Source organism: Varroa jacobsoni, unplaced genomic scaffold (genome assembly GCF_002532875.2).
Source record: "Varroa jacobsoni isolate VJ856 unplaced genomic scaffold, vjacob_1.0 contig01753, whole genome shotgun sequence".
Classification (NCBI taxonomy): Eukaryota; Metazoa; Arthropoda; class Arachnida; order Mesostigmata; family Varroidae; genus Varroa; species Varroa jacobsoni.
This window is the reverse complement of record NW_019214683.1, coordinates 25,506-53,132: the sequence shown is the minus strand read 5'-3', so window position 1 is coordinate 53,132 and position 27,627 is coordinate 25,506. Positions and strand designations below refer to the sequence as shown.

The 27,627-nt window shown below is 40.2% G+C and overlaps 1 protein-coding gene and 1 long non-coding RNA gene across 2 annotated transcripts; both read left to right on the top strand.

Annotated features, from left to right (window-relative positions):
• The first annotated feature begins 9,797 nt into the window (after positions 1–9,797).
• LOC147751893 (uncharacterized) lies at positions 9,798–10,779 on the top strand. The gene is made up of 2 exons (XR_015315621.1): positions 9,798–10,145; positions 10,634–10,779. It is a non-coding gene; the product is annotated as an uncharacterized LOC147751893 (long non-coding RNA).
• A 12,633-nt stretch (positions 10,780–23,412) lies between these two features.
• On the top strand, positions 23,413–24,210 carry LOC111272181 (uncharacterized). The gene has a single exon (XM_022853481.2). It carries the CDS (start codon positions 23,506–23,508, stop codon positions 24,148–24,150), a length of 645 nt encoding a protein of 214 aa, XP_022709216.1. The 5' UTR covers positions 23,413–23,505; the 3' UTR covers positions 24,151–24,210.
• The last annotated feature ends 3,417 nt before the right edge of the window (positions 24,211–27,627 follow it).

The following is a 27,627-nucleotide window of genomic DNA, read 5'->3' as shown; positions in this document are numbered from 1 at the left end:
CTAGATATTCATCATGTTGAACCATTTGGAAAAAGCTGGCTAAGAAGAGCTCAGTATTTGGCAAATTGAAATTAAATAATGTAATTGATCAATTAATCGATCAAAAGGATACACAAACATACTGAAATCGGTCTATTTCTAGAGTGAGTGCGATAAAAATTGGATCACGTATGTGCACATGTTTGTACGGATAAAAAAAATCTGTTGCAAGGCCCGGATTGACGCCAACAAATGTAATGCTACGGGATTAAAAATGAGCTGCTACCACTTAGCAAAATGGGCCTCTAATGTCAGCAACTATCGAGATCACAGAAAGCTATTGAAAAAAATTCACCAGAACTAGTAAACAGAAGAAGAGTAGTTTTGCCTCTACATACCTGGCGAAAAAGACCTTTCTATAGGCATCATCAGCTTCGGTCTCTGCAGGACGTTCTTAACGCCATATCCAATCGCCATAGAAATTCTACAACGATCGGGTTATGGGGTTATCAAAAAAACGACGGAAAATTATCGACCGAAATGGCACTAGTAACACTAACTAAATAGTATAACATAAACATTTAATTAAAATGATATAAAGAAAATAGTTTCTTTAATTTCGGTCAATACTTTTTAATCGACCCAACGTTGTACAGAGTACTGAATCATTTTTAGGTTGCGTATCTAGCACATCATGAGGCCGTGCGGGTTGGTCCAGTTTCTACATATATATATATATATATAACATACGATGTATTATGTCAGTTTGCAGTATCGTCGCTGCTAGCAGCCCCTAAACACTTCCTTTAAGAAGTCTGTCCTCTAAACGCCTAGCTACTAAATTAATCCTGCTGCATTGATTTACGCTTGCGAATGGGCATCTATTTGTAGGGCTATCGGTAGAATGGTAGACTGTCAAAGCCTGCTTCCTGCAAAAATCTATTATACAGTATCTTTTATATCGTTCTATGGTAATAAAACTACTTTGGCTAGCAGCAGCACCTTGCGCTCTTCAGCAGAGAACTCTGTCCAGCATTGTAACATCGTAACGGTACTGCGACAATGCATCGAATGGTGAAGATGCGATGGACAAAGGACAAAGTTGCTTACTGCACTGTTTCGACTAAATAGGAACTAGGTAAACGAGACTGGTATTTGTAGGATTGATCCCTATTTAGGAATGATTGCCACTGCTGCGGTGAAGATAGACGCCTCACACAACAACGACAAAGCTGGTTCATCACTGCTCGCACAAACAATAAGCCACACTATGTTTGCAAAACATGCCACCACGACGATTCTAGTGCTGGGCGCGGTAAGAAAACCTTCCACACTGACCGATATGCTCTAAAAACGTCACTCAAAGCCAGGGGGCGTAGGTATGTCGCACCGTTGATGTTTGTTGGCTGATTTCAATCGACATGCATATGGCTACTGTAATCATGTTGGTTGGCAATTCTGGCTTTTTACTCTGGCAATTTTATCTATAAATGTGCTGCTTCATAGAATATTGCATTGGGTAATTCGTACTGGAGGGTCGTGCCTTTACGTACAGATGAACACGTTAGTGTCCAACAAAACGCTACTGTATGGTTTTTTTTTTATTATGTTGATTTGTAGCTATTAGATACTATTATGTATCGTCTTCAGTATTGAGTTGCCTCGGCATTGTCAACATCCGTGTGGAGCTTCATGTGTCATTGTTGTGACTTTGCTGGGTAACGCCATTTGTAACTATCTATTGAATATCTAAAATAAGTATTCACAAGAGGATGCAAAGCGTCTAAAATTAAGCCCCCTTGGCCTGGGCCACGCCAGATATACATGGAGAGGTATTACCCAATTTTTTGTGTAAATCGGAACGGAAACAACCATCTATCATGTTAGAAAAAAAACAGTACTTGGATCTTGCTGTACGGTCGTACTTTAAAGGGAAAAACCTTACAAGAAACCAAAGTCAACACAATCAGTGGTTCAAATTATCGCCATTCGATTTTAATGATATGCAGCGCAATGTGGTGGGCAACTACCGACCAAGGTGACCTTTGATCAGAGATACAAAAGTGTAATCTGGACAAATAACGTAATGAAGCCCTCCATAACTTCGTCAAAAATTGTTTTACGCAAAATGCCGTAAACGAGTCAATGTGGTAAATCCGCATTACTATTGCCTTTGGCACTTTTCACGTGACAACCATCGTAACGGTGTGGTTGGCGTCCTTCTTAATAATCAGATTGAAAGCAAAACATAATAATCCGGTCAACTTACAGCTTCTAAAATTATTGCCGTATCTGTCTGGCCATATCTACCTCTGTACCCAGTTGTCTGTGCGCACTCCCCTAACTACAGATTATATACAGTTCTATGACGAAGTAGCCGCAAGGTTCATTTGTGTCTGTCCCTTTTGTCGAATTGTCTCATCTTTATAGTATATGGTCTTCGACGGCTCATCGACATGGAAAACATGAAAAAAAAAAGCTATGGTTGACCGCGATCGGCTTACGAATTAATATCGGTACCCCACCATCCTTGACATGACTCAAAATGCAGCATTTCGACTAAATTATACTGAATACACAGGACATGACGAAAAAGGCCAAATTCGATGGTCCCTAGATATATGCGGCAATATATAAAATGAATCTGATTAGGTTTAAAGCAGTGAACGTGTCATTGAAACATGGAATCCATTTCAGCTGACACTACGAGTCGTTGTTTTGACACGCGCCTATTTGGTCACGTTTATTTCCTCGATGTGTTTATTTTACTAGAATTATTAGTTTAGATTCTCCCGGTTCAGGGTCATATGGGAGTCGTTATAATTCAGCATAGCACCGTTGCTGCTCGGTATAAAGCGATGCAAGTAATGAAACCGCCGTATCGACAGCATTCCGGTTATAATTCATCTAGTTGTCCCTTGTTTTCTTGGTTATTTTATTAGACATTAATTATGTAGATGGCCGGCTAGCCCTGCTACACGAACCCCCCTGTATCGATCTGATATGTTGTACTCGGACATGTGCGGCCGTTTGTTATTACCGTTTAAGTGCGGCCGTTTAAGTAAAGAGCGTAATCTATATATGGATTTCCTCTATGGAAGTCCTCACTGTTGATCGTAACTAAAGTTGGCGTCAGCACCTACCTATAGTACCTAATTACATACCATGTTATCGCTTATATATATACACCGATAAATTAAACGCAACGATTTTTTTCTTGGTAGCTTTGCATCTAGGTATCTACGATGCCTATATAGAACCAGCAATTTCGTCTATAATGTACTATAACGCGGTTTACTCAAGCAGAACAACATATACGAGCGCGACCCTCCCAACTTTTAGAGCTCGTGCGTGTATCCGGATGCTAAGAGAGACAGATTCATTGGGTAAGTGATTCGCTGAATCCGACGTTAACCTTACGTGGATGTGGCAGGTCAGTCGGGCCTTCTGTTATTCCGGGTGCGTGTGTGATAATGTATCAACTACAACCATTTATCAGTCTTTCTTGCCCCTTTGTTGGTAACTCTACCTTTTAAATAAAACATTGACCATGGCATTTTCCATTGTGCGCACGTACGCACTCATAGCTTCGATTCCCAACCCGTGGCTGAGAATGAATTTGTCTGATCAACAGGAATAGTCGACAACAACAGCGGCAGCAGTGGCCCCTGTTGAAATATGAATACTTTAAAATAAACATTTTATTCAAATATAAAACGACGTTGCTTTCGAATTACGTTGTTCGGCGTTGCTGGATATACCTGTGGCTAGCAAAATACGTATCTGTAAGATACATAAAATCGGCGGGCATACACGTAATACGCGTAGACGTGCTACCGGAGGTTTTAAAACGGCAATTTTACGGCTTAAAGCTGCTCAAACGCGGGTTTATGGTCTACCAAATATGTGCATTATGGTTTTGGCGGCGATGCCAAACTTGGCGAACACGAGAAATATTCATGTTTTACTTATATCCTTACTGCAACCGATTTTAACATAATCAGGTAATTATAGCTCACTTTGTTTAGTTAACATCATAATCACAACATTGTACTTTATTGTATTGGGACTTCTATAACAAATTCGCAATTAAGGCTATTGTCAGTAGAAGACCATACCAATACCAGAACTTCGAAAAATTGCTAGACATGTTAGAATGGTCGAGGTGTAGTATGATATTCATCCGTCGTATTTCAACATGATGATCCTCACTGTATTATGCCGAAAGGATTAAGACACAAATTTGGTTACCTGACTGAACCTGCATCGACCCTGTGAAAGGACAACTTCTACACATGCGGCAGTTGCCAGGAGCTAGATAATAATGCAATCGCAACATTTGACCTATCTCGACCAAAGGCAAATCACTTATCGTAGCAAATGGTCCAAACGTGACTGTCACTATGTGCTGGAAACAAAAAAGTCGAGGTGATTTTTCCGTTCCTATATGCCAAGTTTTAAAGTTATATACCACTTAGCAGCTAGAAAATGAAGCTTTAGAAGTTAGAACGGATCGCTTATTGCTTCACGCACCACGCGCTTTACCCGAAGTCCATTTTTCCCCAATCATAGATTTCAGCTGCCAACCAAGTTACTACCTTTATTATATATTTTATGGGAATGAGACTGTGACTTAAAAATGCAGATACACTAAACTGTACGTTTGAAATCCTAGTACAAATTTCTGACCCTAATTGACTACCAGTATTTTACGATCAATATAGGCCAATTAAGTACCCCTAGCCTTAGTATTTGCATACTCTTTTGGAGGGTTTGGGTGCGATGTGGGTTTAACAGGACGTCTACCTAGCGTGGGTTGATGAGTATGGAGTTCGCGAGCGCGCGGCCGGGTGGACTGCTGCGTATTATAATTTTCTATATCCCGGTAATATTTTGCCCTTCTAAATGTTTCGAGTTGTACGTTCGGTACCGCTTCTAGGCATTCCATCAGATCGCTGGCTCACAGCACGATAAGAAGTGCGTTCGTGCTTACCCAGACCACGGTATGTTCCTGAGGTCTAGCATGCAAACGCATCACCTGTTACGCCATCACGGGGACGAGCTCCTTGCTCCTGTAAACTGAATCAAGTGGACTCAATAATCGCCCATAGGATACTTCTGCTTTCATGCAGCAAATTTGACAAATTTCCCTTCGTAGTTGTGTCACTTGGTGAATTGATATTGCCATCTATATTTATCTCTCTCTATTTATCTCTCCCAGTATATGCTGCCGATCCATGACGGACAGATAGCTCTAAGTTGTTGACGATGGCAGCGGCACTTCGTTTGACGTCTTCGTCATGACAACCTCTGTCGCATGGGTATTTAGTAAAAACTAATCACTGCAATTGAATACTGTGGTTTCGGGCCTCTAGTACATTGCATGTAATAGGTACTGATCATAGATTCGGCTGCTAGACTGTCAGCTGTGCCTATTAGCGATGTGTCGTAGCTTATTCATTCACGATCATATACTGTTCTGTTTTGTTTAATTTCGTTGGCCGTTACGTTTTCAATGACATTTACATAAAAGTTAGCGATACCAATAAAATATATGCGGTAAAGCGCAGTAAACAGCACACTTCATGTGTGATTGATGAGAAACAACACGCTTATTCTATGGACATACATAGGTCACATAATATTTAGCTTATGCGCTAGAAAAAGTAGGAAAGGAACCGTGAATCAACTCCAGAAAAGGCAGTCCTGTCCTACTCTCACATAGTGTGCAGCACAGTAACATAGGGTAAAACTGCTGATAGTAAATTGACCATATGCAGAACAACCACTATCATAGATCGTTTAAAGTAATACTAATTAGCTTACGGATCGCACGTGAAACACGCAAAAACATACTGCCGCAAACCACGAACAAAAACGACAGAGTTCATCTACTGAAGTCAATGGAATAAGCAATATATTATTGCAGTCAGCCATGATCCAGAGTTCGTACGAGAACATATCTTAGCGATAGTGGCACAACGAGACACAGCGAACGGAGTAAGCTAAAGGAAAGAGATGGGGAAAAAAAGCTTTAGAGTTGGTCCTCGATTCACGGAAAAACTCGCGAATAGCGAACACTGAATACGACTCTATGCTGGCTGTCACTGCCATAATGATACACCCATAGAACGCTATGCTATTCCTACATCTATCTATACATTATGACCCAACATAAAGTCACAACACGATGGTTTTAAGCAATAAGGTGGAAGGCGGGGGCTCTCCGGAGCCTTGGTCCGATTGTTTCTGGCCGACTGGTTAACCATTTCACAGAACGCGGTGGTATAGAGGGGCATCTTATATCCGATAATGCTGTTGACGCATTATACGTTCGTGGTTATTTAAATGGTAGAAATTGTCATAAATATCTGACTCGTGGCCAGCGTCTCTTTTTGAATGTAATTGTTGACGGTTCTAATAAAAAAATGGTAAGGGTAGCAAGAAAAGTTGTCGTAAGACGAGCAGTAATGGCCTGTTTCGTATTAACCTCTAATAAAAATGGTAGTGAAGTTTATCAAACGACAGGGAAGAAGCGTTGTATTCAATGGCAAGTCAATGCTGGAAATTGTACACTGCCGTACTGCAGAATGTCGGACGACGAAAGGTCCAACCGAAATGGTCGTAGATAGATGGTGATAGAGAGCTTTCTTTCACACCTGTGTTTTTCGTGGCACCCAAGACAGCTACTACTGACCTCTGCAACATGGCGTTACTAAAGGTACCTGCTACCGAAAACCTTAACACGGTCAATACCACAAAAGTACTTTCATTTTTCAGAGCTGGACATGTTGTGACAACGCCGTCGATAGCAGACAGGGTTTATCCATTCCGGAAGTCGGGCCGGCATGACACATTGAGAGGTATCGACTCTATCTCGATCGACTCTATGCTGAAACACGTTGATCTCTACCTCGAACGGTCTGTTCTGTCATGCACAATTCTTTTATTGTATGGTGCTCAGTGTTGCTACATTTCAGTCTCGATAGCTACATCATAATACGCGATTATATCATCAAGCCCGAAGAAGCGTTGGACTATTTCGGGAACGCAAGGCGTTGACAACAAGATATAGGTAATCTTCAAATTGTTAGTAGCTCACAACGTGCCCTAGTAGTCGCCAGAACTCGACAAGGAAGGCTACGCTTAATAGGCTGATCTAATCTATGTGTTTGCTTATGGCCAGGATAGTTACGTTTCCGGCCTTTGTTACAGACTAAGCTAACCGCGTGTGATCCTAATAAACTAACACGATGATACGAAAAGATCGGTGCAACACCTCAACAAAATGTACTAAACTGTACGTCAGCAAGGATTAGGATATTTTGAGTTTTAATTTTAATCGATATTGAAAATCTTCTTTGATAAAACTGGTCTTCTGCATACCGCTTTCATAGTCTACTCGCTCGTAGTCTTTTCGGACAGAAGGTAAAACCCATCTATGGCGCAATACCTTCTTCTGGATTACAAGGCTCTGCTAGCACACGTTTCTTAGCGCCTATTTTACGACCAGATTACTTTAGCAATGTTATTTACACGAATCGCATTCTGTTCTCATCGTTCAACTTACCATATTTCCAACACGTGAAGCGGATCTTCAATGAAACGTCAACTTTAAACAAAATTTGTATTTCTTTAACGTGTTTCTAGTCGTGACGAAGTTCCGATAAGCGAACTTCCATATATGACTCAAAAATGAAAAGACCTAGAAAATGCCAAGCGATCTATGATCGGGCCCAGACATCGCACTGGCTGTCACTGGGGGTCCGTCCATAGGCTCTGTGAGAACGCAGAACCTCTAGCCAGTTAAGTAAACGCAGTAGCATGTCGATATATAAAGGTTGAGGTCCTTCAATGTTATTGTAATTTATATAATATGTCTTTAATCAAACATTAATCTATTATCACGTAAAAGGGTAGACGTAAGTCTTGGCAGCCCAGACGCTAGGAGTGCGAACGGCCTATAGAGGAATACCTTGTCTGGCAAAAAGTAACATCGGGCCGGTGATCCAATATAAGTTGGGTAAACGAAATTAGCTTGAAGGCCAGGCTTTCGGTTATTTCAGACTACTCAAGTTCTCACGCAAAGGTCTCCATGATCGTTTTATTGAGATAGAGGAGTCTCACGATATCAAATCGTGAACAGTAAGATCCATCACGATTGCTTTCTTCTCTGGCTTTTTCACTACAAACACCTTCATAGGAGACGTTTTAGATGTTGTGTTCCACTAAACTAAGCGCCAACTACACTGAGGTTTAGGAAGAACACGTGGTTACGGAATATCGCTAAATCACAGATGCAAACAATACTCTACTGAATGCTTAGAGATTATGATATTGGTATACATGTTTTACGGTCTTAGGTAAAGTGTCTTATCACCGGATTGACTGGAAAGGGCCTATTGAGCCGTAGATCCAAAACATGGCCATTATTCTTAAGGACTGCGTCCTATCCCATAGAAAATGAAGGTTAGATAAGATTACGATGGGTAATTTTCGACGTAGCGCTCAAAACCCAAATTATCAAAAGGTGTCTGTATCTAATAGCCGTCGCGTATAAATCTCAATATATTGACAGACTTTGAAACGGAAAAGAGATACTAAATTCAACTAACCGTTTATTCATGTGGCATAGTTAAGAACGCCGTATGCACATACTACTCGCTATGACACGTTATTGCATTTAATGCAATAGTTCAAGTATCTTTTGCTGCTTTAACAGACGTTTAATGTCCTTCGACAATAAATAGTACATGATAGATATATTGATTCCGTGGTAAAATTCGTTGATCTAAATCCATCCTTTTTTGCCCCATTTCCCTCTTTGCAATTACCTGCCAGTGTAAATAGGTCAACGCTTTATTGGTTTGTAACAATACGCTTACGCGGCCAGTGATACCCAATCGCACTCATCGTAAAGCTATCAAGTCCAGGAGAAGCACCTGCTGTTTACGACCCTTTTGCAGAAAAATATATACACTTTGCTTTCCGGAAACTAGAACAAATTTACCTTTATGCGCTCTAACGTATCATATTATTTGAATTTTTTGTTTTTATCTAGTAAAAGAAACGTAGCAAAAAAAGAAAGCAAAAATAATAGTTATGTTTGCGTCGTACTTACGGTATATCAATGTTAATTTTAGGCACAACCCTATGACAAATACGTCTTGTGATCTAATACGAGGCATGGCAGTATCCAAGGGAAGGCCCTTTATGCAAGATATTACGTACAATCTAACAAAACAACGTAAAATTGGCTGAAGGCAGGATGCGAGATTATATGTAAGTTAGCTTGCACGCTTCTTTAGACTGGCAGGAACTAAGCAATTGAACCATTACTAAAAGTTGTTACCGTATGTGAGTGAATTTGTGGTTAAAAACGTTCACACGACCTTATATATATATATATGCGTATAGGTTAATCAGCGGACACGCGCAACGGTAACGCGAAGATGACATTATAAATGTCTCCGCCTTGCGAATCACAAAAGGTAAATGGGTCATTCACAGTCATGGGTGTTATTTATACCAAATATATTGTTCGCAGCAGATACGTCAACATGTCGAAGTATCCGGATTAATCACACCGGAGCCCAAAACGCTATGCGCAGGCCTCCAATATACGAATGCATTTTACAGCCACGTTGCACGATTATCTCAGCTTGGTGACAATACCACTGAATAGTTCTTGATACTGCCAGCGCCATTCCAAGCTAAGCTATTGCCGATCCATGCATATATAAAATGTATCTACTGACGGTTCTATTAGCCTTTATAAACTCCCAAACAGTATACTCTCACTCACTGTTTCAGTTTAACTTGAAAAGATGATGGTGAACATTGGAATTCTACATCTATGCATGTCCTAGACATTTTACGGAGCGTAACCTATTATTCCGCCATATTCGTATTGGGTACGGCCGGGATGGGTGACGCCGTATATTCACCGGATGATCTTTGTCCTGGACAAAGGAACTTAGCAAAACTTGGTATTTGCTTGTTAGGGTTATTACGCTGGTATTCACCAGTTTTGCTGATTCTTCTCGACGTCACAGCGACTGGAAACCAGATCTGTGGGCATATTTGTCCGCCAAACTCTACTTGGCTGGAGCTATTTTCTTCCGAAGAAGCGGTATACATGGCCTGGGTGCGTTACTATATCGACAGTAAGTTAAACGTATTTCCCGAGAAAATAGTAAAAAAATATCCTAAGGCACATAATACAAGACTCTAGGGTGTTTCGATTCAAGATGTATTGCGCTCCAGCAACTGAAAGAAAAGCCAAGCGATTGTTTAGCGAAATCAGAATTGTCAGTAGACGAGCAACACATTATTTAATATAGGCGTGACCTGGATTCGTCATCCTCGGACGAATCACCTTTTCTGTATAAAAATCAATAGACCTTTCCGAAGGTCTTTGAAGACATGGGGGTGATATGACGAGCCAATAGTAAATGCACGACACCTATATTGCCTTACGCAGAACCACGTGCTTAAAATGACCGCATTGGAATAAGTCAACAGTAACGGGTTGCTTAATTTTGATAGCAATATATTCAGGAGGCAGGATACCGCAATAAAAGCCAGTGCTTAATATTTATTACCGACCTTCCCTATATACAGTATTTACAGGAGGTTTTGATGGTTGTTTCAGTGGTGGCTACGGACGGAAGAAGCAAAATTCTACGTAAGATAATCGACGGGAAGAGAGGCTTCCTAGTTTGAGCGCACACCGCTGTAGAGGAAGAATATTTTTGGAAATAAATTAAAAAAAATAAGCGTATCCATGTGCAGAACAAAGTTTTGAAATGGCTAGAGTAAATCCACCCTTATTTTTTTACCATATTCTTGGCATATTTATTAGATAAGCAACTGCAGCCCTAGCCTATTAGATACGTTTCAACAGTAGATAAGTGAACAGTAACAAGGTGCGTTTAAAACAGTTTCTCTATCTGCGCCTCAGAAGCTCAGTAGGGTCTGATGTCTTCACATCCTTATTAATTAGAATTGGTAAACGGTACGACGAGGACTAGACGCTTTCCACCGTTCTCGTTGTGCAGTCAATATGCTCTTAGTTTTTTTCAAGCGTATATACTTTTACCATGGTTATACAAAGCCTACCTTAGCACCTGTACTCCAACCAGTTCAACTAATAAGGCTATAAGCGACCCTCCATTACAGATCTATTGTAAGCAGCACGCAGTCGCCCAATTTTTCTGGTATTCGTATTATTTTCTTAAGAAATACGGAAGTAAAGAACAATTAGTTAATGCGCTATTAAACGACCGCTGTTGTTGATATCGATGAATCGTATAAAATCGAAGTTCAGTGTGGGCTTCATAGATCAACATGTATATCTTGATATAGAGAAAAAAGGAAGAAGGGTTCAGGCATCGATAGTCGCGATTTTTCTCGTGTCCTTCGTCGCGTCAGCTATTTTACTCTTCTCAGATGTATATATATACGAGAAGTTCATATGGGAAGTTCTATCGCTTTGTCACACAACGTTAACGTCGCAGCCGACAGGGTGAAAGTAGCTTCAAAGTTGAACAGACGAAATGGCAATTTTCACTTAGACAGGGACAGCCCGTTCGAGACATTTACAGCAAATTTCTTTTATCAGCTTATCGCGAACCAAAGAGACATTTACGTAAAGGAAGCTTTAGTCGATTCCGTTTTCGGTTAGACTAGTCGTCTTTATTATATAGCTATATAGTAAATATGTTTCGACTTTCTGCTATTCTAAATTCGAGTTATTGGTTGACACACCACTATGCCGACAAAGCCCCGTATAGTGAGTGCACTGTCGGTACCATCGGCCAAGCGACGATGGGCAATGTTAGTAATCTTAGTAAAAACCTGGTAATCTGCATGCTTTAACCACCATTAAAGCATTTAGACTAGCCAATATGGGCTGCCTGAAATATACTTACTTTTGCTATTAATATATATATATATATATATAACGAGCAGGTTAGTGGATAAATTAATAAAATTGAGAAGAAATCAGATTGAAAGCAGCGAGTTCAAGGGCATCAAAGTTCTCGGATAACCAGTAATCTTGTTTTGTAACAAATTATGCTCTGTACATACCATTTCTGAAACGGCAGTTCGTTCGCCGTTGAGCATTTCGCCATCTTTGGCGAAGAGCAAGGCTTCAAACATTCGGAATGTGGAATGGTCGATGTAGTCCTTACTTGACAATAGCGATACGGGATCCAGTGGATGCTCTTCTATAGATTCTTCTACGAAGATCTCATTAAGCTTGTGCTGTATGTTAGCGTTTTCGCTGACACCGCTGCTACTGCTATTAGGACGGGCAAAGTAATAAAAATCTTTATCGGCAAAACTGTGGATAAGCTGCAGGCTGCTGCAAGCTGCTCTTTTGTACCAGCGACTAGAATGTTTGTTAGCTGCTAAATTTGACGAGAGGCCAGCAAATCCTTGTGGGAACAGAAGCGGTGAGCTGAAGCAATAACCTGATGTCAATAAGAATATCGGTATCGCTGAAACCGTTTCGTCTATGGAAGTGGTATAGTACCGAAAAGATGACTGGGTGTCTTTTGTCGCTGGGCCGGGGTCAGCAGCCCATGGGGCCGTGCGGGCCCGTCGATGCACGCTAACCATGGATACCGGATCGTAATGGAAACTCGCCCTTGCGACGACAGCCACAATGACAGATTTAGGCCGATTGATGTTGACGAGGTGAATGAAATCTCAAGGCGACGAACATAAGACGTGAGACTGCGAATAAATATCGAGCAGAACTTCGAAATGACAGCTATTCCATTTGGCTTTCGTTATGGCATACTTCGGTGTATTGATTTGATCACTTTGTTCCGATCGTTTTCCTAATAATGCCTTTCAGTCAGTCATTAAGCAGATCTCTTTTCAATTTCTCTATCAAGTTAGGTACACGGATAGATGAACTGAGGAGCTTAGTAGCTTTTCACTATTCATTGTACTGCAGCAGCAAGACAATAATTCGATCAAGTTATGAGATTCGATGAGTTCCAATGAGTACTGGGGTCCAAGTAGATTCAACAATGTGAGTCCGCGGAGTAAACGATCAACTGAAAAACAAGACAACACAGCAGGAACTTCAATGATTACATATTCAAATATTGGGGGCACATCCCTAACTGATGAAGTTCATACCGTCATCAAATCCAACTTCGTGCAGCTTTCAAGAATTTTTAATCTTTTTCAATAGTGAGGATTATTTATTCTTTTCTGCTGCTATGGAAAATACATCATAACTATTTTGTTAGGAATATCTTTAAAAGGTTACATTAGTGAATGCTTCGTCCGATCATCAGAAGAGACAAGCATCACTTACTTTTTTTTCGCTCAGCTTAACCTCGCATAAACTATGAATTCAAAGTATTTCGGTTCTCTATAACTATTATATTTTGTAGTGCGGCTGGCTTTAGTAGTAATCACGTAGCATTTTTCCATTACTGGGATGTGTTTGACTGCTCGGGTAGAAACGTAACGCAACGTTGGGCTGATTGGTATAGGCTTCGGTTTCGTCACAAAAGAGAAATAGTTGCAATAATTCACAAACGTTTAGCTCTTTTTTGGGCACAACGCATATACCTGAGCAAGGAAAGCTTGATGGCGTTAAATTGTACCACAACAGCAATCTCTACTCCTACGAGCTCATTAAAGTGATCAGGTGAGACAATCCGGCGTAAAGCAAGGCTGGCATTTCTTCGTTGCATCGCAATAGTTCGTATGTCTTCCAACCTTTGAAGATCCAATGGGCTCAATCAGAGAAATCGACGGTTAGGGACAATCCAATTTGAAACATGCAGCGATCACTAACTATATCGATAAAGCCTAATAGGATACCACTTACTTTGTTGCTACTGAAAAGAATATACTAATTACCGAGATCGGCTTTACGCTGGTTTTACTAATAACATTCTGGGTTATGTTAATCGAACAGTTTAAAAAGAATCGAAGACTCCTGTCCACGACGCGTATGTGTCCTAGTTCTTTTGCAATCAATGTATCTATCTGTTCATCATTGTTCTGAACTGAACCAAGCTGATGCCGTGCACTGATTCCTGACTCCTTGTATGAAACAAGCGGCGATATGTATTATAGTGTGCCACGTAGCCTGTTATGTTTTCCCACCACTGGAAACGAAGGACGTAGGAGTCGTATTTTACTGGCGTTCATCTCTATTCTACATTACAGGTTTTTGCTCGAGAAGAATACCGATTCAGTAGAATAGCATTTGTGCAGCTTGTAATACGGTTGTGTTAAACACAACTGTCCACGTCGACTTAGAGCTTCCCCTATTCTCTAACAGCGTGTTAATTGTTCGGCAGCTAAATGAAGCTTACGTGTCAACAAGTGAATAATATCCACACCTACGGGAAGACTTCTCTGATTTGAGCTTTATGATCAAACCACGGTTGGACCTAATCGACACCAGATCTGTATTTCGAAACTAAACGAAATTTTCCAATACACGTATGGAGCATTGTGGTGTGAAGATAAAAATTTACGGGTTAGTTGCCACAATAGATGCTACAAAATGTATTTAGTCCAAGTCTATAGGCTGGAATATATATTATAGCTATTGCCTTTTACAATTCCATTTATTCTGCTATTATGTGTACCGTGGTAGAAAATTAACAATTAGGTACAGTCGCGTTCGTGACTAACGCCCATAAAAATGCACCTGTACCTTAAAAAAAAAAAAACTAAATTAGTCGTTGCAAATCATACAGTCCTCGAATATTGATTTCAGTACGTCCAATACGGGACACGTAAGACAACCATCAGTTATAGAAATTTGTTACAACAACCAATGTACTGCAAGGACGGTGTATGATGCGAAACGTCGAATCTCTATGGAGGCCTTGGCGTGTAAACTATAAACGCAATGAAAAATGGTATTAAAAACCACGTTTTATCAGTCATCGCTTGCAGTGCTGTTGGATCTCTTTTTGTCATTTACCAACCGTCCGGGACTGAACTATAGCTAGCTAGAATATGGTAAAAAAACAGTATGTAATGTAAAATAACGAAACTCGAAATTAGTACGCCGAACTTAGCTTATAATTGTCACTGTATTGGCAAAGGTTTAGATCTATCTGTTCGATGCCCTGTTTATCTAATGTTGTCTTATCGTTGAATGAGAAGCGGCTTATGTGAAATACCATGTATTGCATTTTTTGTTTGTCACGGAATATAGCAGTTTGAAGGCTGAAATTTCACAAATGCAGTCAACCTTTCCTGTTTGCGCTTCCCACTTTTGTGTTTCTTCTAAATCAACAACTTCCTACTCCGGTCACTTGTTGTGCCTGCTTGAGAGCCTAAAACGATTTTCGTTGTAATTTAAAGGTTTTCTTTTTTGTGAATGTATTGATGCGTGGCAGGTTTCGCAAATGTATTTTACGCATAACCTGATGGTTGTCGATTTGATAAAAAGACTACTATTTCCTCCGGCCTTTTTCTGTTGCTTTTGTGTGTTTTGATTAAAATTGATCTTTGTGCACTATGACACACTGGCGTTGTGTGACGCTTTATCAAGTTTATATGTTGCTCTAATAGGCATCACGTTCGCGCTGCTTCTCTCCGTCAATTTATCAATTAATTTAAGTTAGTCGGTCGTCCGATTTTTATGATTCCATAAATTCGCTTACATTAAATAATTTATCAATTCGACCATAAAATCCTCTGCATTTTGTGTGAATTAATGAGGCATGTTTAGCATATAGCATTTATGTGAAGACGATTTCCCTCAAAGCAGCTTATATTCAGTATATTCAAGCAGCAATATATTCAATTACAGCAATTAGATCTAAGAAGAACAGCGTTGGTTTCGAAGCGCTACGTGGTCTTTTGCTGAAGGCATAAGGCAAACTCAGGCAGCCTTTAGGCAGCACAAACTTCCAGTCGGTCCTTTTCAGGCCACCGGCTAGATCCATTCATGCTATCCTATGCCTCATAATAGCAAAGACGCTTGCTTTTAGAACCCTCACCGTCGTATTACTATACGAAGAGCTTGTACATACTGCATTTACGGTTTTACTGTAGTCCTTTCGGAAATTACTGCAATGTACCATTCAGAACAAATAAAATCGTGCATACAATTCACGTGATGCTAACGATTGGATTTCTTGTGCGCATTTATACGAGATTAATTATTGATAAAAGCATTGCACGCTATCGTAGTATCGTAGTGGTCTTTTCATTAGGCTTCGGTTGGCATCGTAAGGGCCTTTAGGGCCCTAGCAGTCTGTGACAATTTACTATATATACATATAGGCCGATTTTCTATGTCTAAACAGCGTCTGCTTTTGACCGAATGGATGGTGCCCCCCTCAAAATACTAGACGGCAAAAATAAGAGGCGCGGATGAAATGTTGCTATTCCAAGCTTAGCGAATCTGAGGCTCGGAAGGCCACAACGCTGATAGACAAATTGTGTAAATGATACAGCGGCGATACACTTTATAAACGACCTTGAAGGTGCTAGAATATAACGACGATTGACTTTACTGATCGATAGTTTCTAGTTTCGGTGCAATATCGTCGGTACTCTCATCACTTGACTACCTGCCGTTTAAAAGGCATGTCTTGAGTGTGTCTTACAATTATCGTCAGAACGCATCGTATTGACGCGTTTGTGATTCGATGGTGGGTAAGTTCCTTGTCAACACTGCATACAAAGTAGTGAACGTAAAAGTGTAAAGCGTATGTCCGTAATTTTACCCTTTCATTTAGGCTTCTCTCTTGGACCAAAAAAGACTTCGTACTGAAACAGAGTTAAGACCTTGAGCTTATCGAGCGACGCTCAATATACAACGAAACAAGCATCCGCCATATTAATTGCTCATACCAATGTCTCAGGCGTTTGCTGAGGGGGTAGCAGGTTCGCCAATACGAGAGCTATTGCTTTCTTTTTACCGATCTATTTGTCTTACAGTATAATGAAAAATGTATGATAGAAATCACAGTCGTGTCAAAGCTTTGAAAGGCTTTTCTGTTAAGAACGATAGCAGCTAAAAATTCTCTAATTATATGGAACTTGGAACGATCGCCATTATGGTGACTACCGAATAAATGGCTTCAGATTGTTCGACATCTGCCGAGAAATTCGTGTCACGTCCAGCTGAACTTGAATTAATTAAAAAAAAACAACTACAATATTGAACTAAGTTAATAGCGCTTAAGAGTCTTCAATATACTTTGGAAGAATGAATAACTTATTTTAAAAAAAAAGCATTGTTTTGTCAAAAAGGTTATGCACCGTAATATGATCAACATTATCCTGTATCGCTAATTGATGTAATTATCCCTGCACTAATGTCCTGCAGATACGTACTCGGTTGTGAGACTAAAGGCTTGCTGGGCATCATATATGTGGCACGAATTGTTCTACCCCGACGAATTTCGGGTAACTGTTCTAACATTGAGAAAACCTATTTACAGTTATAGGTTCACAGATGTAAAAGCTGTGTGAATATCGACTGAGCGAAAACTATGAACCAGCGTGATTTATCGCCGACATATTTGTCGGCATCAATGGCGTAAAAAGAAACCGGTCATCTACCGTCTATGGGAACAGAATTACTCCGTTGTCACATTACAGCACTTTCATCTCAATTTAAATAAATACAATATATATAAAATGTAAGTACAATAACGCAGAATGTTTGGCACAATTAAAATATTTCTATTTTAATAAGTTTTTAAGTGTTTATCAGAAGCATTCAGATACAGTCCTGATAGAAATATTGTTTATTTTTACTGCCAAGTAGCTTGGATAACTGTCGCTACTCTAAATTCGAAAATATGCTCTTTGTATCTGCTGCAATGAACTGTTATAGGCGCAGTCGAGCGCTCGGAGTCCAATCGACGAATCTCGAAACATTAATGCGTTTCGTCCATAACTAGCGGAAAAGTTGAGGGGATGCTCCACCCCCTCTTCTATTAATTAGCCTCTTAGTCGCCGATTTGGATACCCACCTATGTTAGTTACTGCAATGAACCATATTAAGCGGGCAAAACGTTGGCCCGACTAACTAGAATGTCCATTGGCTATTTAAAGTTGGAAGTAGGGAATCACCGACTTTAATGGCTCTGCGATAAATAGACGAGGTATTGAATTTTGCAGGGATGATTTTTCAGTCGCATGAAAATGTACAGAAAAAAAACAGTGCAATTACTATCTAGTTTTTGGTTGTGTTTTATTCATTTAAACTTGCTTACGTAAGTTTACCTAAGATACCTTTCGCATCATAGCTAAGATTACAGATTTATGCAAAAACTAGGAACTTTTCCTTTTAGCTTATGAGTTTATGCTTCGTAAATATATGAGACAGTCGCTGTAAGACAATTAAACCGGTACTTCTTGATTTTTATTACAGCAACAATGAACGTCAATTTCATAACCATAAATCTTAAACGAGTCTTTTTTTCTTATGCTACGCACACTCGTTATATATTATCTTTTATTTATAGACAATCACTTGTAATTATATTAAAAATATTGCCTATGAAGCCATTGCTAATAAGTATCTTATTTCGCCGTACGCATACTAGGTTAATTAAACAATATTTCGAGTTTTTCCTATGCCTCACACGGCTGGCTCCAAGCACAGAACGATGTCTGCTTAAGGCCCATTTTGCGCCTATACCACCTCTGAAATTTAATAGGTAAACGCTTTACCACTACACTGTCACATATTGTCCTATACTATCGACAATAAGAACTAAATTTGGGCCTGATTGGAGCATTGTATAGTTTACCTAGCACGTGCGTTGGTCACGCAAATGAACGTGCCGTAAGCCTTAGGCGGCCGCTGAATAACCGCTCTTGTCGTATACAACCAGTCTAAATTTGTAGGACATTTCTTAGTAACGTATGTTAAGGTTAAATATATTCCTTGTGTATTTAACGCATATAAGAACAATTGTCATAATCAATTTCTTTATTCTTCGTTGTTGATAGTTATTAAAAGCTTCATGCAAAACCCATCAAAAACACAATATCACAACAAAGAAAGAGAAGGTATACAGAAGCATTTCAAAAGAGTTTACGTCATATGGGTGATACGAGTCTTGCTGAGTTCTATACAACGACCTTAGGAGATTTTCCAGATATTCCCAACATAGTACTAGAGACTATCGAGTGGCATGGTATCTATTACGACATCTCTCGCATTTGGAGCACAGTCGTTTGTATTGTCAGGCTCGTCGAGACCCGCCTTCCTGCACAATCTATGATGAAACTCACCCTCGGCAAAGCGTGTGACGACATGCTAAGACGGCTCGTCCTTTTCTATTTTTTATTCCTGATTGCACCTGAAGTAAAGAAATCCCTATCAATTTTTTTCGCGAATTTTCGCTCCCACTTTCTAAGGTTTGCCTCGGAGGTTTCTGGTGCTGGGAATTAAAAGCGATGACGTATGTCTTCGCACAGCAAAGCAAGTCGATTAGAAGAAACGCGAGGCAATTTCACATCACTATGTGTTGTTCCAATGCTGTTTTGACTAACGAGGCTCAGATGTGACTTGACTGCTCGAAGTCATCTACTTAAAAATAATCTGAGAAAATGTGTATTCCATGTGTTGCAATCAGAGCTACTTTGAAAATCAAGCAATTTAAGGACAGTTACTAGGGGCAAGCGATGAGGCAGTTTGATCTCATGCGTATAATTACCGCATGCTTGACCGATAAATCAGTTGCACTTCCCACAACCCTTGTTTATACTTGTGCATCGTCATTGCATTAAATGTATGTCGTTAAGTAACAACTGAGTATAAATTAGTAGTGGCCGGTGGTTAGGGAAATGGATACTTCTAACAATTTTGACAATACAGCATGACTGACAATATAAAACACACTACCGACGGTATTTTGATACAAAAGCAAAGCGTGTTCAAGTACCCACCCTGTAGATCGAGACTGATCCAGACTCATTGCTGCTCGGGCCTTCTTAACGATCTTCGGCAGGCAATGTACGAAGGTGCTCAGAGAACAGGTCACAGGCCTTCATGCAAAAGCGCACACTGTCACAACAAGTTTAGCTTTCCCACACACAAAATTGTGCTTGAGCACGCGGCTTCAACTTTACATTACAGTGTTCCCTTTATCAGCCTCGACACTCTCGGACACAGCTCTATTACGTCACACGCCCTAAACCCCACGCCGCGACTTCCGGGTTACTTTGCCAAATCGCTAAAAGACAGCAGCGTGTAGGCGTCCGGTTCTCGTAGTCGAGAAAGCCCCCAACCGAATCCTGTCGTGCAGGTAGATGACTGTTTTAAACAAGTTAGGCTTATATTCGAGTCGACTTTTACAGGATGTATACACGCACGCACAAACCAATCGCCTGCTGCTATCCACATGCTGAGCATGTAGCGATGAGCTGTTCCGCCCGATCTACTTTACGTCTCTGTTGCTTTTAGGACGGTTGTGTCGAAATTAAGTTTCAATGACCAAGACTCTAGCACTGGAGTAATGGTCTTTAGTGTTTGAGTATTAATATGTTGACTAATAGCCGTTTTTGTTAATGCTGATGTTGCCGTAGAACAGTTAGGGAGTTCAAATGAGTACTCTTTCTCTCTCTCTCTCTCTCTCTCTCTCTCGCTTTCGCTCGAGCTTGACGATGATGATCCTTAGGAGGTTATCTTGCACGACTCGTCGTTGCCTTGCCTCACCGATCGGGAGTCAGGCCGCGTCAGCCAGCTCTTTTTTTACTGTGCCACTACAAGCGTCGACACCGTTGCCGCTTTTGTTGTCTGAGGACGCGGAAGAGTTTTAGTTCTGAAGTCAAACTAGACACAGGCCGATAGAGTCGACACAGTTGTCCACTAGTTTGGCGCTCTGCATGTACAAGTCAGTTCTCGTTTGCTTGGCAGCCATTCTTAGCGACGTCGGATGAAGGGTATCCCACACACGCGCTGATGGTATAATACAGTGTTCTGCAACAGGAGACACCGCCGAAGCTGGGGTTGTGCGCTAACCGTACACCGCATACAAATCCCAGTCGGACTAACGGGGGACAAATACACCGAACGATGTCAAAGCGTAAGGCGCTTGATTCGAGTTGCTCGTTATTTCTTTTTTTTTGCAATCATAAGGAAACCGGGCCCTGGTCGTGGGAGAGGAGTTTTTTGATAGCTAGTGTGTGTTGCTCAAAAAAGTTCTGACAATGTTCAAAAGGACATAAGGTTCATTTGCCGCAAATGGTTAGACCTTTTCTCTCTCCCACTTCCGGGTTGTTGTTGTTGTCTTCCCTCAGCGTGCGTCGAGTTCATGAAGCTGATTGTGGCTAAAGCGAACGCCGGAGCCGACGCGCTCGTTATATTTCAGAGCAATGGACGAAAGGACGATACTGTTAGTTCCAGTGAGTCAGTGTATGTCATGCGTGTGTCTACTACTACCGCCGCACTGTGTGCCGCGAAGAAGCGAAAGGGCGTCACGCGGGCATACAGAATGATGGCTAGCCACCATTCTCTATTACCGAACCTTCGACGACACGGTTACTATTAGTTGTTAATATCGACATCTATAAGCCTGAAATCGGTATCGTCTGAATTAACTGTATTAGGTCGTACAGATGTGTCTGGTCGCACACAATCCGTAGTCAATAAACAATGGGTTTTCATCGCGGAGTATATTAGACGCTTGTACTACATAGTAGACAACCCCGTCGAATCTACGTTATGCGGGGGAGAAGGAAAGGGAAAGTGATCAGATATAGTTCGATGTGAGCACGAAAAGACTACTAGAAAGGCTTAATTATTCATTTGCGTTTAAGACTGGTGTTTTAATTAATTTTCATTGAAATTTTTCTATTAAATTGTACTGTCGTATGCCATATTTCTGCCTTGAACTGCCTAATAAGCAACGAAGATGTTTAGCGAATACTTTGTAATACTTGGTTATCTTCCTAATGTTCTTATTTTTATTTTCTTAAATTAACCAAACGCAGCATACGATACTTGCCGTGTCGTAGCTTCCTCATTAACCCACTTATGTTACTGACTGCAGCACAGTCATATGTTGTACGGTATGCGTTGTGCTTGAAATACTGCTTTGGAACTAGAGTAAGCCGGCCGTAACAAAAGCAGATTAAAGTCGGAATTTTCCGAATAAAGGAAATCTGAAGAAGCAATGGCTTGTATCTATCTAACTAACTGACGTAGACCATCATCAGTGAAGTTCTGTTTGGACGGGGAATCAAACATGACACCTCGATAGTAAAGCGGATGCAAAAGCACCCTAAACATTTTAGGTGGTTTCCAAAAACATACTTGATACCGCAGCCTCGGCATAAACGAAGCACAATCTTTCAGTGTAATATCAGTCTAAAGGGATAGACAAACTGCTCGACATGCAATATATTGATAGCGTCCCGATGTCCCCTATGAGAACCGTAAGAAGCAGCAACCATGGTAGCTGTCAAACGTTCTTTTGTTTGCGCAACGTATTTAATAGTAACGATATAGTCTAAATAGTACTGTCATGTATCACGAAGATACGACTAAAAATGATAAGCGATACAACGGGGCCATACGGGCGCATCAAGTAAATCCAATGACGACATACTGTGCAGTGCGATTTTACAACATTGAAATTGGTGCGTGGCGGGTCTAAATATTGGCTAGTTGGAGCTTGATGTCTGTGCAAAGATTCCTGGAATTAGGAAATAAAATGGCAAATGTGAGGATGACGCAGATAGCAGATATGAAGTTCTCTTTTAGGACTTTGAACCTGCACGCCGATGCATCAAGCATATTTGATCTATTTTACCGCACAAAAGTATATCTTCGCAACCTGTTTTCATATCAGAGTTGATTCGAAGTGTTAAATTGATATCGTCCGTTTGTATACCTTATACGGATGAAAGTAGATAATTAGACGATTTTTTCTACGTGTGTCTACAAATTTATTCCTCGCGATCGTGGTTGTTCAAGGAAAAGATACTTTTATTTAAATTGATGTATAGTAAGCGCAAATAGAGCGATGTTAATACGTGACTCATCGAAAACTCACTCAAAGAAGCTAGGCATAAAAAATCGAGTGGATTTAGGTTTTAAACAGATACTAGTCCGTACGGTAGCCACGGAAAACGCTCATATTTCCTTCGCTTAACCACCTAAAGTCCACAAATTTGTAGAATCATTCATTCGACCATCTACGTCAGCAATACGTGTCGGATGCATGATAAGCTTTTACATGAACCCGGTTATATACTTTCGCTCGTTCAGTAACTGACAACATGATCATGTCATCTAAGATTATTTACGACCTAGGCTTTATGACATCTGGAATAAGTCACTGTGTCAAATATTTATGGATTTATCATTGTCATCTCCATGCGTAAGTCTTGTCTATAATCTTGCTTATCGTTAATTATCCTTTTGGTCTATGAAGAGGGATATATATGGAGAGCGCATGACTGGCATCTGTCTAGTGGTTATTCTGCTCACGTAATTTAACCGTCAACAGTGAAAGCACAGTCAAATCGACAGTGCTCCGGTAAGTAGTGATAATGCTGTCCTGCGTCGCCCTTTGTGTCGTTGCCTTGGCGACTACCGCCTCGGCCAACTTCACAGCGAACTTGTTCATCGACCAGGTCCTCAATGAGATGCGCTTCCAGGTGTCTCAGAATGCCCTGGATCCTTTTTATGTTCTACCATTCGACATCAAGGTAAAAAGCAATGGAATTGGAAATCGTGATCTGAAGGCCATTTTCAGTCAAGGCACATTGACGGGTCTCGCGATGCTTGGCCGTAGGGGTGACTGCTCCTATGGTACCTTTGGACTAGGCATGAAATTGGGATGCTACATTTCTCTGCGGCCGATCGGCGTGTCGTTGAACGGCATTGTTAAGGGTGACTGGATATTTGGAGCCATGCATTCGATCACCACATCAACATCATTGGGAGCAGATTCATATGCCCTGATCGAGGTTCAAGGAGCCCGTGGCAGACAAGCCGTTCTGGATCGTGTCACCGTGAAGCCTCTGACCATGAATACATTCGTCACGCAGGGCAGACTTGACTTGAACAAATCAAGACTAGACGATTTCGTGAAACACATCCATGCCGAAATCACCAGGCAGCTGGATATTACACTCAGAGGTACCTACTCATCAGTTTTGGCGACTGTGGTCTCACGTCATTTTATGCCTTAGATCTAAAACTTTAATATTCAATGTATTAGAGAACGTTGCCAATAAAAATAAGCAAAGGAATTGCAGTGCCTTCTATGTTAATTGAAAGATACTACTTTGATCTAGTAATACAGAAACTTTCCTCCCTGTCCACGAACAATGTATGGACAGCTGTCCATGAATTTGCTTCGGGCTCGATAACGTTTTTAAACCGTCGTTACATGTTTTAACATTTGTGTTATATAGTGTTTATTTATCGATAACACATTAGCTTATGGGGGCCACATGCTATCTTACGGTAGAAAGACGGTGTCGTTTCGGACAAGATGCGTCAGCTTTGACGTTCGAACACATAGACCGCCGTTCAAATAAGTTAGAAATCTAGTAGTCCCATTGCATCGTGTAGCTTAAAATAACAAACTTTTCGCCAGCATCTGCCAGAATGTTTTTAATCAGCTTTCACGTTTCATGCTGTAATATCGCTACTCCGGTAATATAACAGAGCCACAAAACATTAGCTTTATATACCGAATGGATTTTCAGTGACAAAAAAAAAAACACTAGTTATAGAGAAATTATAGGGCTAGATCAAAGAAAATCTTCATTTTTTCACTAGGTGTAGTATCGAAATGCGGCAATTGCTTGAACTATTTTGCCTTATAAATTTAAAAGTGGACAGTTCTAGTAGTTCTAATAGTAAACAAATATGACTAACCATTTAGTAGTGTAGAAATTCTAGCAGTAGAATTCCCTAGAACTCATTCGCCAATCTGTCTATGCTCAGCCATGACTGTTATTCATAAGCAGCAAAAGAGAAGGATGTATTAGTCAATATCTCTATGCCCTAGCAACAATGTATATCGCTTAGTTAGTTCAATGATCGAAGACCGTTAAACACTTTTTTTTTTTATGAGAGTTGCTCCGTTGTACGGTTCTTTGTGTGTGTGTGTGTATTATACAGTTCCATAATGAGATTCGTAGCGCCACTGTCGAAGCTGCACTTAATGGATACAGCTTTCTTATAACCTCATAGCATTTTTTGAGCTAGGAACTTAAAATACTATTGGTTCCTAGCTCAAAAAATACACCAAAGCGAGAACAGCTATTCTTCTCGTACTAGGCCTAACTTCAATCAATTATGTACTGTTCTATAACGATTTTATTTGCTTGTCGGTGTTTCGCAGCTCCTTTAAGCAACATATCCGATTTTATTTCGACTACACCTGTCCAAGAAAATTTATCTTCAAACACATTTGACTTGCTCTTAGTTTTGTCTTCATTGCTACCAATGCTGGGAATGTATAGAAGCGCTAATGCTGATCCAGGAGTTATTAGTAAGCACTCGTTAACGGATAAAAATCACCTTCCTGCGTCGAATCCATCGGATTATACATGTAAGCCGTCACAATTGTTCTTCTGTCTACGTTCTTTACGGTGTATGTATATATATTTGATCGACTCGTTTATCATCGGCTCATGGACTCTGTCAGGGCTATACATGATGCATTAAGCATTCGCCTAATGGACGATTATCATTCTACTGATCAGCCTTCATCACGTATCTCTCCTAATATTTGAAAATATTCTTGCTACCGTTACGGGGTCAGCAGTCTCTGCTTATTGTTAGATAAACACTTTTACCGACGGTACCTCGGCTTAGATGTCGCTTGAAATGCCATTGATCCTTTACTAATATGATGAGCCGATCAAGGCAATCTAGCTTGTAGAACGAAAATGCCAGGAAACTCAATTTCAGCATTGCCAAGTAGCATGAGCCTACTAGGTCAAGATTAAGCGTTTTTAGATAACGCGCCTATTCAACTGACCGCTCGGTCACAGCACAAAGTGTTAGGACCATATGCAAAAATGGTATGTATAATTAATAAACGTTATGTCACGTTGTAGAGTAGACTCTACCTGGTACAGAGTTGAAAGGAAGTTCTAGTGTAGGAAAAATGGTTTATTCTCTAATTAAGTCCGCCATTAGCTGGTGAATAAATAATGAATAAAGAAATAGGTAAAGCAATGCGTTCAGAAATGTCAGGTGCTGAAATTTCGAATTTGACATTTCATTAAATAGGCTATGCGTTTGTGTACTTTGTGACCGCTGTGAGGCAAAGCTACAAGGTAAAAGCCTGGGAGATGGTAAGACTTACCTCATCTCTACAATCGTATGTTACTAGAATGTCCACTCTTGTACACTGCCCTTCTCGAATTCCCATTAGCAACGATTATTATACATATAATAATTATGAGGGTCGAACATGTTTAAGTTTATTCATTACGTCCAGGTAACGGATGAGCAGCTTTCTATTTTTCTTTTATTACTTTCTATTTACCAAACATAACATCGTACCGCACCACGTTGGATTTGATTTTAGGCAAACCCAGTATATCCAGAAATCGTGCTTGCAAATACCTGCTTCCATCCAGTAAAAGAAAAACAGGATTCTTCCTTCAGGGCTATTTCTCAATAGTGGTTTATCTAATTCGTTTACGATTTACAATAGGTCCATCCGAATATTGTTAGCATGCCATAATCTGATCATGTTTTCAATAAATACACAGTCGTAAGATTAGATGAATAATTATGGCTTAGGTTCATTTCGAAGCCCTGTGCGTTGTGTCTGATGTATAATTGATTGAAGATGTTTCAAATTAAAATCAATTATATTTATTAGATGATTGAAATGTATTTATCAATCGTAATGATTGACTTCAGGCATGTTTTGTAACGCACCATGTCTAATATCGACCATTTTGTTAGATTCGAGCCTTGGCTAAGGTAGGAGTTCAAGCCTGGATTAAAAAGAGCGTTGGCATCACACAAAAGTACTCGCATCTAGCAAATATACCTATTTTCCTACGTTCGTAACCTGTATACGTGCACTGTTTATTCACACAAGTATTGTTATTGGAGGGACGTAAAGTAGCAGTCCTTGGTCGTGTGTGTGTATATATATATATATGTGTAACAAATTGGAAAAAAATTCGGCAAATTGATTATTTTTACAGCCATTAATTCTTGTGCTATTACTGGTATTATGCATACGGCTAGCAGATCTACTCGGCTAACATCCTTGTCCTCTCTCTCAATTTCCCCCTATTGTTTCCTATTAGAAATTCCCAACAGTCTCGCCTTTATTTGTGATTGTTTTTCATCCTCTTTAGACATTAGAACAGATTTGACTGTTGTTACTGATCATAAGAACGTCATCTTTGTTTGAAAGCTTCGTATGGAGAACGAAATTCAATCAAATCTAAAACTAAAAAAACGCATCTCCTGCCTAATAACCTTTATAACAAAGAACAAATAGTTTTTTCAGATACTATAATAATCATTGTCGCTATTGTGATCAAACAGGATGCATTGTTGGGAAATATCGGGGAAATCATGTCGTGTGCGATCAGGATTCACGATCCCACGTCCTTTATAAATGAAAGCAGACGTGTTTATAATCTTACTATAGTGTAGTACTTGTTAACCGTTGTAAACAA